We start from the raw sequence: 12,650 nt of genomic DNA on the forward strand, positions 1-12,650 counted from the left end.
TGAGTGAAGGGAACATGTTAATAAAAGACTCAAAAACCATCACTGTAATGTAGTTAGTGAATATGTAGAGAGAGCTACATCTACGAGAGAAAACTTGACCTTTTGTTTGAGTAATCAGTGCTCATGCTCTAAAAGTGTTCACAGTCTGCAATGGTTAAGGTAATCTATATAAAATGTGTGAAGTTGGTATCAGCAGTATTATTGTAACAGATCATGCCCCTGTTTGGGGTATTTTACAGAATGTAAGGAGGAAAAATAAGGCAAGCGCTGGACATTAAATGATAGTCTTTTTCTTTTTTTGTACAGTACCTAGCACAGTGAGAGTCCTGGTTCATGAGTAGCTCTTCTAGCCATTACAATGATACAAATAAAAATGATACTCTATTATAGAACTGGAATCATCATTTAAAAATCATTTAAAAAAAGATGCACTCAAATATATAAAAAAGAATTAAGTGGAAGATACAAGTGATGCTGCTCCTTGTGAAACAGCTTAAGCAGTAATCTGAGGAAGATTGTTTTTTTCTTTAAATTATTAGCTATATCAAACAAATGGAAAGAATTATTTTGTAAAATTGGAAGCTCTTCACAAAGATATGCTAAATCAAAAGCAGTACAGAGCACATATAAAATTTAAAGGGATAATATATTATATTATTGAGTGAAAAGTTATACAAAATAAAGCTAGCTACAATAACCTTTTTATGATAGAGTGAGACAGTGATAACATTCTGGATTTTTGTCTGAGAAGGAGAGCTCATAAGAAGGTAATTTGTCAAAACAGGAAGGGGGGAATGAGTGACTTTAGATCAGTTAAATCCTCTTTTCAGGACTAATATCCCATTTATACATCAGTCCTACGGTGTTGGCAAAATTAATATTTACTCCCCTACACCATATCCTGTAAAAACCACCTCTGTCATTTCTAGCAGAAGATTATTCAATTAAATTAAAGACCCAATATCTAGAGCCAAGATTTAAAGGGCTATGAATGAACACCTTAATGCTTTAGAAAACCCCAGGGCTGGATGGCTATAAAGCCAGCCTATGATGTATGTTGAATTGCATCCATTCAATCAGTTGAAGAAACAGGAATTTGTTCTTTTTATCTGTTGATGCAGAGAAGGCCTTGAGCTGAGTTGAGTGACCATTTTTAATAGCTTGATTTGCACAAAATGTCCAGTTTTACAAAACAAGTGAATGCCTTATACTGAACTCAGAAAGATGGTGTTCTAGTAAGTGAATCCCTTAAAAGAGGAGCAAAATGAGAATGTGCAAGTTCAATACTTTTATTTGCTCTAGTTACAAAGCAGCTGTCTGGTCTTACTATAAATGTTATACGACCCAAAACTAAAACCATAGAACAAAAACACCATCTGTGCAGATGGCATTTTATTATATCTTACATAACCCTTATCTTCAGTACTTGTACCTCTCCAGGGACTTGCTAGCCTTAGTCATGTCTTGGGTTGTAAGATATGAGGCAAAATACAGTGTTATTGCCTATCAATGTGAAGCAAGAAACTACAGTGAAAATCAAAACTTGCTGTAATTTCTCATTGGCCTCTACAAAAATAAAACACTTACGGTTATGTATAACTGACACAGTAGACGTGTTAGTCTGTAAAAAGAACAGGAGTACTTGTGGCACCTTAGAGAGTCCACGAAAGCTTATGCTCTAATAAATTTGTTAGTCTCTAAGGTGCCACAAGTACTCCTGTTCTTTTTGACACAGTAGACACACTTTATAAGATTAACTTCCCTGTTCTGCAAAAATTCCAGGAGGAAGCCAAAATCTGGAATGAACTTCATATGAATTGTTTAGGAAGATGGTGTGCGATATGTGTTAACTGGCTGCCTTGTGTCTTTTACTTTTTCTATGTGCTACAAATAAAAACACTTGGAAATATTGAGGGGGTGGAGGGGTCGGGAATGTTGCTTGTTTAGGGTTGCCAGCCCTCCAGGATTGTTCTGGAGTCTCCAGGAATTAAAAATTAATCTGATTAAAGATTGTCATGTGATACCTCCAGGAATACGTTCAACCAAAATTGACAACCCTGTGCTTAATTCTTGCAGGCCTTTAAAAACTCTCACCTTAAACAGATAATTCTATGGTAACCCTCAGAACAAATTCGGATGTGAAAAAAATTGGGTTTTGGATGAGTACGGGAAGATTTAAATTGGAGAATAAGAAATATAAACTTACACATACTTTTAATCATTGGCCAAAAGTGCAAAATCCTGTGTTAAACTTGATAGCATTTTTCTGTTTGGACGCAACAGAAGACTTTTGAACACCACATCCAATCAATTCCAAAATTTAGGGGAATGTTATACATATCAGTTGGTAGAACTCTGTTTATTTTGGTGAAAATTGAAACACGAATTGGAAAATGGGGGATACATGGATCCCTGGCATCTGGCTAGTAGTCCAAGCAACTTCAGTCACATAATCCTCTAAAGATGAAAGAAATGTTTGATGGCATCCACTAACATTCTTGCACAACAGTGCCCCATCTTCCCAGTAGAATTTAAAACATTGATACCCTGAATAACTTATCTGCCAGACAAAATGAAAAGAAATAATAATGGGGGTGGGACATTTCACCCACCAGCACTCCGGTCCCTGGCTCATCGGACCCTTGTCTCAGTTTACTCCTTTCCCTCCCTTATGCATTCAAATCTGATGGCTCCTTCCTTCAGGCAGCCTAGCTGCCAGCTGGGGTTGGAGGAGGGGATGGGTCATTGAGAGCATAGGAGAGACAGGCTCTCTGTTCTCAGTTCCAGTGCTTGGCTCCACCCTGCCCTGGAGCAGCTATTACAGGGAAAGTTCTTCTGAGCCCCTGTAGGCCTGGGCTGGAATGATCACTCACTCTGTGGAGTATGGCACAGACACCATCTGAACAAGCACAGAAGCTGTGAAGGGATCGAGCATGCTGAGTGAGGATGGAGTCTTCAGAGTTCTTAAAAGTTAAAATAGAAGTCTCTAAAGAGCTCGTATAAGCTGCCATTTTTCAAAAGCTTATAACTTGGCTAGATCTGTACAGATTTTTAAAGATGGCATCCCTGACACAAAGGCCAATCCCATGTGAAATTTCAAGTCCCTGCTTCAAAACATGGGGGTGCTGGAGCTGTTCAAAAAAAGTCTCAAGAATTTCTTTAACAACAAAACAATAGATATTTTTCCTAGCCTTGTTCTCTGACATGGCTGAACCATTTTGGCTAAAAATTTTTGAGAAAATGTGAGCCTGAGGCAGACATCCGGCATGGAAAATTTCAGCCCAAACAGTTTAGGTTTTTCAAAGTTGTAAGCAACTGAAAACAGGGTCTTATATTTGGAAGTGTGGGGCAACCTTAATAACAGGTTGTGATACCATCCCTTTAATATGGACTCAACCACAGAATTCTTAATAGAAAGTATTTAAATGTTTTCAAAATGTAATTGTACTGAGAGAGATTAAGTTATCTCAAGAAATAGTCATGGGAATAGACAGTACCAAAGTAGGGAATGCAAAACTTAGGCCATGTCTACACTACAAAGTTAAGTCGATTTAATATAAGTTGACATCAAGCCTCTGATTTAAGCAAGTCGATCTTGCATGTCCACACTACGCTCATTGTGTCGGCAGAGTGCATCCTCACTAGCAGAGATTGTATCAACGCATGAGCACTGCACTGTGGGTAGCCATCCCACAGTGCACATAATGGAGTGGAATTTTGGGTTGGGCTTGCAATGCTTTATGGGACCAAAATGTTGGTGCAGATGGTTATGGGAAATGGCATTAGCCTCCCATGATGCACTTACTTCCTTCCCTCCCTCCCTCCCTGAAATCAACATCAAACAAACCAAGTCTTTTTTGTGCCTTTTTTCGTAAGCCTGGGTTACCCATGCAGACGCCATATCACGATAAGCATGGATCCCGCTCAGCTGTACACTGTTGTTGTGAGCATTACAAACACCTTGCGCCTTATCCTGCAGTATTTACACAGCCAATACAGGAGCTGCTGCATGGAACAATGTGATGCTATGCAAGCAGCCCTGCTGGAAGACCTAGAGCGGAGCAATTCGCAGTTGCTGGTGACCATCATGCATCACCTTGACATGGTTGAGTGCCGTTTTTGGGCCTGGGAAACAAGCATTGACTGGTGGGACCGCATCATTATGCAACTATGGGATGATGAGCAGTGGCTGCAGAACTTTCAAATGTATAAGGCCACTCTCCAGGAACTGTGTGAAGAGCTTTCCCCATACTAGAATGAGAGCTGCTCTGATAGTGGAAAAGCGAGAGATGATAGCTCTGTGGAAACTTCCAATGCAGACTTCTACCGGTCAGTGGGGCATCAATGTGGAGTGGGTAAATCTACCATGGGATCTGTTGTGATCCAAGTTTATAGGGCTATCAACAGACTTCTGCTAAGAAGGGTAGTGACTCTGGGTAGCGTGCAGGACATAGTGGATGGTTTTGTATGATGGGATTGTCTAACTGCGGTGGGGCGATAGAACACATATCCCTATTGTGGCAACAGACCACTTTGCCAAAGAGTACATAAACCAAAAGGAGTACTTCTCAATGGTGTTGTGTAGTGAGGCGGTGTGGCGCCCCTCTGTCCCGCATAGGGCCGAACTTCCCCTAACCCCAACGTGGGCAGAGCCACCGGGTCCAGCGCCCGCCCCTCCGAGGTCACAGCCCCGACCCGGAAGTATAAAAGCCCACCTGCAGAGCTCAGTGGAGCCCAGGCCAGCAGAGAGAGCAGACGTCCCGGGCCGAGCTCCCGCTTGGGAGACAGCCGTAGGCCGCGAGCCACCTGCTACCCCACCACGCCGGTCGAGCCTGCCTCTCGCCAGGTACCCCGAGGAGGACTGGCCAAGCCTGCCCCAGGCCCGCTACCCCGAGGAGGACTGGCCAAGCCTGCCCCGGGCCCGCTACCCTGGTAGAGAGTTGCCGGACCTGCCCCCAAGTCCCGCACCAGAGGAACCAATGCTGCTGGACTGACCCGAACCCGGCGTCACTAACGAGGTAGGCCCTGAGGGGGAACGTGGAAGTAGCCCAGGGGTAGCCGACCCCGGTCAGGCTGCAGAGACATGTGAGCCGATGTCAGTGTGTTTCGGTCAGGACACCCCACTGACCAGCAGCGGCAGTAACTGCTGCTAGGTCCCCAGGCTGGGACGCAGTGGAGTGGGTGGGCCTGCGTCCCCCCCTGTCACCCCCGCTCACGGGTGGCAGGCTTCCCCCTCACCCAACGCTCAGGTAGGAACCTGGGCCGCCTCCAAAGTGTATTGTTGCTCAGCCCCTGCACCAGAGGGCCTGAGCCCCTTAACTGACTGTTGCTCAGCCCTGCACCAAAGGGCCTGAGCTGTGACTGTTTGTGCCCCGCCCTGATCCAGGGCCTGGGCCTATGAAACTCACTGTTGTACTGGTGCTCAGTCCCTGCACCAGAGGGCCTGAGCCCCTGAACTGTGGGTCGCTCAGCCCCTGCGTAAAGGGGCCTGAGCTTTGACTGTCTGTGCTGTAGTGAGTCGGTGTGGCGCCCCTCCGTCCCGGAGGATAGAGCCCGGCGCGGACCTACTACATGTTGCAAGCTCTGGTGGATCACCAGCACCGTTTCACCTACGTCAATGTGAGATGGTTGGGAAAAGTGTATGACATACACATCTTTAGGAAAGACGCAAACAGGGACTCTCTTTCCAGACTGCAAAATAACCAGGGGTGATGTTGAAATGCCAATCGTGATCCTCGGAGACCTAGCCTATCCCTTGCTCCCTTGGCTCATGAAGCCATACACAGGCAGCCTGGACAGCAGTAAGGACCGGTTCAACCATAGGCTGAGCAAGTGCAGAATGGTGGTGGAATGTGCCTTTGGATGTTTAAAAGGTCGCTGGCGTTGTTTGCTTACTAGGTTAGACGTCAATTAAAGCAATACCCCATTGTTATTGCTGCCTGTTGTTTCTCAGATATTATGGAGCACACAGAGGAAGAAAAGTTTGTTGGGGGGGGGTGGGTTTGAGGCAGATCATCTGGCGGCCAATTTTGAGCAGCCAGACTACTCCAGGGCAATAAGAAGAGCACATTGGGGGTGGGGGGCTCTGCATCTCTGTGAGGCTTTGAAAACAAGTTTCAGCAATGAGCCAGAGTAACGTGAGACTTATTGGTGTTGTACCTTACCAAACTCTCCCCTCCAGTGCATTTTCTTCCCTGTAAACTCCACCCCCACTAATTACTGTGTGTTGAATGAATAAAGAGCCTTTTCTCCTCAATCCGTGAAGTTTTATTATGCACACCAACACAGAGAGACAGCAAAGAAAAGTAAGATAACCTGGAGCAAAAGGGCTGATAAAACTGTGGGGGGAAAAACAAGGAAAACTTGCTTACAGATGGACAGCAATAACAATCAAAGGTGTGGGAATGGGCGCCTTCTTGTCCTTGTACCCTCCTCTGGTGTTGTGTCCATGTTCTCAGACAGTGTCATCATCCATGCTCTGAGCTCTGTCTTGTCACTCTTGGAGGCGTGCTTTAACTCATTGAACATGTCCTCCTGAGTCTCCTTTTTCTGCCTTCTAATCTGGGAAAGTCTCTGTCCCGGTCTGGAGGATGTGCCGATGGACAAGGTTTCAGCTTCAAGAAATACAAAGCACAAGAGTAGCATTGACAATGTTTCTGGCAAGGTTAATTCTTTTTATTAAAAAAAACACCACCCCTCAATTCACTTCACTGCAAGCAACAACGTAATCACAACTGCTGGCTGTTGCAACTTGCAGGTTTGCTGCTCCAGCCATGGTGAGTAAGGCCATGAGGCATGGGCAAGAGGTCTTGTGCTCATGTTTTTGTGAAGACATCCTTGGGATCACAAGTTGGAACTTGAGAAAAGCCCCCTTTCCCGTAGCAACATGGATAGTCCTTGAGGACAGGCACCAGTGTAAAGCCCCCCAAATAGTTTGTATTTTACAAAAACAGCACTGGGTTTGGGGGGGAGGGAGACAAACAGGAAGCCGCCACCCCCACCTCCTTTTTTTTTTTTTTGCTCCCTCCCCCCCCCCCCCATGCTGCTTGCAATACACAGTGATCTCTTCCAACTACAACCACGGCATGTTTGGGAAAGTGTGGTTGTGTGACCCGGATTTCACCAAACAGGGCGGATTACTTGTTGAATTGTTTGCGGTTTAAGGGCTAGCATTCAAAACTTCCCCCGTTTTCAGTAGGCGATCCTATGCGATATCACTCTCCTGAGGATAACAGAGGCAACAGGGGAGCAGATGCTCAAGCATGTACAGACCTGGTCCTTAAGCTGCAATGCTGTGTGCTGCAGTGATGCCAGCAGAGTTAATACAGGAGTGGCGCGGGAGAGTGTCCTACCATGGTGGACGAAATAAGGCAGCCCTTCCCAGAAATCTTCTGCAAAGGATTGCAGAGTACCTCCATGAAAGCTTCCTAGAGATCTCAATGGAGGATTCCCAGGCCATCCCCATGCACGTAAACAGTGTTTTTCGGAGAGCACCCTCTGCGTAGCTGGAGTGGCCACTGATACCCATGACACCTACTTTTTTGTTCAGTTTAAACATAGAAAATAATAGCATGTAACCCCTACAGTTTGATTGGAAATGTGTACTTGCCAGAAGTGCCTTCCCCTGCATCATGCTCTGCCGCCAACTGGTCCTGTGAAGGGATGGGCTCAAGGGTTAAAACAGTTCTTAGCTCTTGGGGAGAATGGATCCTCTCCTTGCCTGCCTCACATTCTTCTCCTTCTCCTCCTCCTTGTTTGAGGACACCCAGGGCTCCTGGGAAGTATTCTCAGAGCATTTTGGGGTAGTGGTGGCATCGCCGCCAAGAATCGCATGCAGCTCCTCATAGAAGTGGCATGTCTTTGGGGCAGCACCAGAATGACTGTTCGCTTCCTGTGTACCTCGCTAACGTGCAGTGGAGTTGAAAGTGCTCTCCAGAGTAGTCACAGTGGAGCACTGTGAGATACCTCCTGGAGACCAATTCATTCGAATTGCACAACGCAGTGGTTACACTATCCTCATGTCGACCTGTGGATGTCGAATCAAATGCTATGCCTGTCATGGAGGTGGACTACAGAAAGCAACTTTACAGCCACTTAGGTCTGCAGAAGGGACTCTGTGTTGTCTAGACGTATACATTATTAGATCGAGTTAACGCAGCTTATGCCGACCTAAGTTTGTAGTGTAGACCAGGCCTCAGAAAAAACATTAACATTAGGGAAATGTTCTCAGACTTCCAAACTCTTACTCTAATATATGTCTACACTGCAATATAATTCTGCAGCTGACTTGGGCTCACAGGGTTTGAACTGCAGGGCTATAAAATTGCTGCGTAGACGTTCAGGCTTGGGCTGGAGCCTAGGCTATAGGATCCTGTGAAAGGTAGGGTCTTGGAGCCGAGCCTTGGCTTCAGCCTGAGCCCAATTGTCTACACTGCAATTTTGTAGCCCTGCAGTCCAAGCCCCACAAGCCAGAGTCATCTCACGTGGGCCAGCCACAGGTGTTTATATAAATAAAACACTTTTCAGCGTCTGTGGAAGAATTTTAAAACTGGGTGGATTCTTCTCAAATTATAGGCAGAATGTTCTCAAGAAGAATCTTGATAACAACAAGAAATCATACAATGAATGGAGAAGAGGAAGCCAGAGGAGATCTTCAAAGAGGGTGCGACATGCTCAGATATTTGGGATAGGAAAGTCATTTGATGTCTGTATTTTGGATGGGCTGGAGTTGGGTAATGTATAATACCGATATGATAACACTGGAAACTTGATTTAGAGGTAATTAAGGGTGCAACTTTATGAAGCTCTGAGCACCATCAAGTCTGACTGAGGAGTTGAAGGTGTATGGAATTTTGCAGAAGTGGATCTAATTGGATCCAACTAGACGTGATCTCAGTTTTGTTTTTGTATTTTTCTCCACAGGATGGTGGTATTCCCTGTATCCATCTCATGCTCAGGGAAAGGATGTTAGAGATGTACAACTTTCAGAGCTAGAATATATTTTTCTTGCTTGTCTTGATAAGCATAGGTCTCTTGTTCAATCAACTATTTAGGACATAAGAGGCTTAGAGTCCGAACTTCATTTCTGTGTGCAGTAAATACAGTGCCTCTGTATCAGAGTGGTAGCTGTGTTAGTCTGTATCCACAAAAACGAGGAGTCCGGTGGCACCTTAAAGACTAACAGATTTATTTGGGCATAAGCCTTCGTGGGTAAAAAAAACCCACTTCTTCAGATTTTTTTTTTACAGTACCTCTGTATGCCTTCCCTCAATTTTCTCATGTATACAGTTTTAAACTTTGGCACTCTTTAGATGGTTGACTTTTAGACTATGCAATCTTCTTACTTGTATCATCAGGGTCAAGTTACAGAAACTTAACATTGCCTGGTGTCCAAATTTAATATAACTTTTTTTTCCTCCTATATAGTAACAAAAAAAAGTTAAGCATAAGAAGTCTGCCAGTGGAACCTGATGTGTCTGGATCAGAAACTGATGTGAGGTGAAGCTGGGAGGAGTCTGAGAATTCATGTGAAGAATTCCAGCTACAGGTTGGTGGGTGAAAGGGTGTTAGCACAACCCAAAATCTACTGGATACCATACCCAGTTGATAATATGAGATACCGTGTTCTGGGTTTCACACATTACTTCCTAAATCCATCTCAAGTACCCTTTTGTAGCATACTCCTTTCTCCTTTAGAGGCCAATTTTGTGACTTAATATAAAAAGGGGGATGAAGCCCAACAAAAGGGTGTAAAGTAACCAAATATGGGGATAGAGGTCAGCAAGGTATTTAAGCATGTGCCAAATTCTGAAGCAGAGGGACTGTTCATCTGCTTAAGTATTTTGCTCATTTGGGGCCATCGTGCAGCAGGTAAAGGATTTTCACCTACCAAGAAAATGACAAGATAAAAAGATACAGTTAAGATTGTTTTTCTTATTTTAATTGAAATGATTTAAATAAATGTAGTTGACTTTTCAGTATTTTTTTCAGTTTGCTTTTTTGCATGTCCCTCTACTTGGTCAGTGCATACCTGTTTGGTGTTTCACTTTATCATCTAGTTTGTTTCACTTTATGGGTTTCCATGCTCTAACCAAGTGTTCATTGAGACACAGAAACTTCAGAAGTGTCTTAACTTTAAAAATTGTTGAAATTAATTTAAATGTGTTTGCACATTACAGCCTATTCACTCCTCCTGCCCAGACGCTGCCCTTCCCCAAGTGCAGACTCCTGAACTGTGTAGAGAGTTCAGGGGTCTGTACTTCATCTGGTTCAGGGGGAACAATGCTGTGAAGATGGTTGAGCCCACCTTCAATAGTATATATCAAGGGGAAACACGGTCTGGCCCATTATTGTATTTGGTTGTTTTTAACACCCAGGTCACCCAGATTCCTTGCACAGTAATTTTTTTCATGGTCAAGGAATTTTGAAAAGTCCTATTGAGATCATGAAACTGACTGATTCTGCAGCTGTGATTCTGAGAATAGACAGTTGGGTTTGTGTTGGTTCTTTTGAAGGGGACAAAGAAGATTTACTGCTGTTGAATCCGCAAATGCTCACCACACAACTCTCACTGTATGGAGCAGAGTGCTGTTTTCCTGCATGTTGGCATGTGTGTATTACATTTCTTCATATTGATCCTTCAAGCTAACTAAGGGCTTGTTTTTGCAGAACCTGTAATCAAAATAACTAAACTGGTTGTAAGCCACACCTTTTGGTTATTTCGGTGCAAGTCTGCATGTAGACACTCTTATTTCAGATTGAGTCCCAAATTTTGATTTAAGTCAGTAAAACATTGACTTAACTACAAATGGTTATATTGGTTCCAGTTTGTGCATAGAAAATCCCTAAAAGGCAATGTTGATGAGCCTGAAAGGGAGTTCTTTTTGTTTTTTTCAGAGAGAATGTAATTGCAACAAAGACCCTTGGGTAGGGTTTAAAATGGGTGAACAGAGGCCTGGGGAAATCCCCTATCCTGTTGTTTTTTAGAATTGAATGTAAATAGAGACTAGGTACTGGAAACTAACTGATAGCTAAGAATTATTTTAATTAATGTCAACATTAATTGATTAATAATGTAGTTTTGAATACATTTTGACATCTCCACTTCATTTACAGGTTAGTGGAAACATCCCTGCATACAAACACAGAAACATACATAAAACATATTTTTTTGAGAATAAAGAATGTTACAAAAAATTCTGTAAGAAATAATCTTCCTGCTGTCATCTATAGCACATTCCACATTATGTACAATCTCTAAAATCTTTCCTCTCCATAATGCTCTCCATAATGGCTGGCGCGCACACACACACGTATGGATTGCACATAATGTATATAAATAAAATAGCCATGTTGGCATAACTTCATCTTCAAATTCACGTAACCATACTATCATGTCGTCTTAACATTTTTAATGGTCTTAGTACAAACTGCACAGCTTGTAGTCAATCTTTGGAAAGGTTATTTGTAAAGTCATGTTGTACATCGGGAAATGTTGTCATATTTTAACTTTGTTTTTACTGACTTTGATGTTTTTGAGAACACGGTATACTATTTGTAGCAACCTTAACTGTATACTGATATAGGGTTTGTTTGTTTGTTTGTTTGTCTAATTATACCAGGGCTCAGCTCTGTATATTTGCCACAGTAATGCCCAAAAGGAGTCTGATACTTAGTTACTAGACTAAACCAAGAAACAGCAATAAAGTGCTTTTATATATCATCTGTACAAAAACAAGAGCGGACAAGAAAAACCACGTTGCCACTGATATACTTTTTATTTAATAAAATATTTTCAATCTAGTTTGTTACTTTGCTCAGCAATTATTCGCTTTATTCAAACTGGGAACTGTACACATATTAGAATGAAAGATTGTCCAGTTTCATCATCTCTTCTGTGAGTATCTCATGAAGAATTCAAAACACACACCCTTGCCCCCAGTAACCAACTGGTGTAATTTTCCTAGTTGCTTCTCTGAACAGATGGGAATACTTTTTTTTTTTTTTTAAGCCACACTCCTCAGGGAATGGAAATTTGTTCAACGCATATAGCAACAGTGCACTACAGGGACCGCACTTACTCTTTTGATGTGCTCTTGACTAAAGATGTGCTAAATCAAGGTGCTGGACTTCTTGGCTCATTCAAATAGATCTTGCACTTATAGTTGAAACCTTAAAGATTGAGCTGACACATTCTTGTGCTAATAGGGTTCTGGGGAGATCTGTATTTGCTAATTCTTTTGCCCATTCCTCTTCAGGCCCTTCTCTCTGAAACCATGCCAGAGATGACAGAGAATGAGACTCCTATGAAGAAACAGCACCGGTAAGTATCTGTGGCCAATTGACTGGAACGTGTTGGCCAGCTGAAAACTCTGTAGAGCCTCTGCTGTACTGCTAGGCCATCTGTCCAAGGAAAACATACCTTAGCAACCTAAGTGAAGTCCTCTGATTATCTACAGGGCAGCATACAGGCAAAATCTTCTTTGAGTGATGTCCCTATGGCTACTCCACTGTAGGTGCAGCAGCACCCTCTGCACCTGGGGTTGGAGATCTTTGGTAGCATTGTCCGTTGGACTGCACATGTGCTCCTCCCCGTCTTGCGTCGTGAGCGGGATCTATATATAGCTCTGTGTGGTCCAACCACTCTCAGT

At 43.3% G+C, this 12,650-nt stretch overlaps 1 protein-coding gene across 1 annotated transcript in view; it reads left to right on the forward strand.

Annotated features, from left to right (window-relative positions):
• The window catches only part of USF3 (upstream transcription factor family member 3), a 72,990-nt gene that overhangs the window by 22,797 nt on the left and 37,543 nt on the right, over positions 1-12,650 (forward strand). Inside the window, exons 2-3 of the mRNA XM_054042706.1 lie at positions 9,427-9,547; positions 12,258-12,322. Of these exons, the coding sequence (XP_053898681.1) occupies positions 12,276-12,322 (47 nt within the window). The 5' untranslated portion in view covers positions 9,427-9,547; positions 12,258-12,275. The remainder of the gene's footprint in view (positions 1-9,426; positions 9,548-12,257; positions 12,323-12,650) is intronic.

This window comes from Malaclemys terrapin, chromosome 1, assembly GCF_027887155.1.
Source record: "Malaclemys terrapin pileata isolate rMalTer1 chromosome 1, rMalTer1.hap1, whole genome shotgun sequence".
NCBI classification, from domain to species: Eukaryota; Metazoa; Chordata; order Testudines; family Emydidae; genus Malaclemys; species Malaclemys terrapin.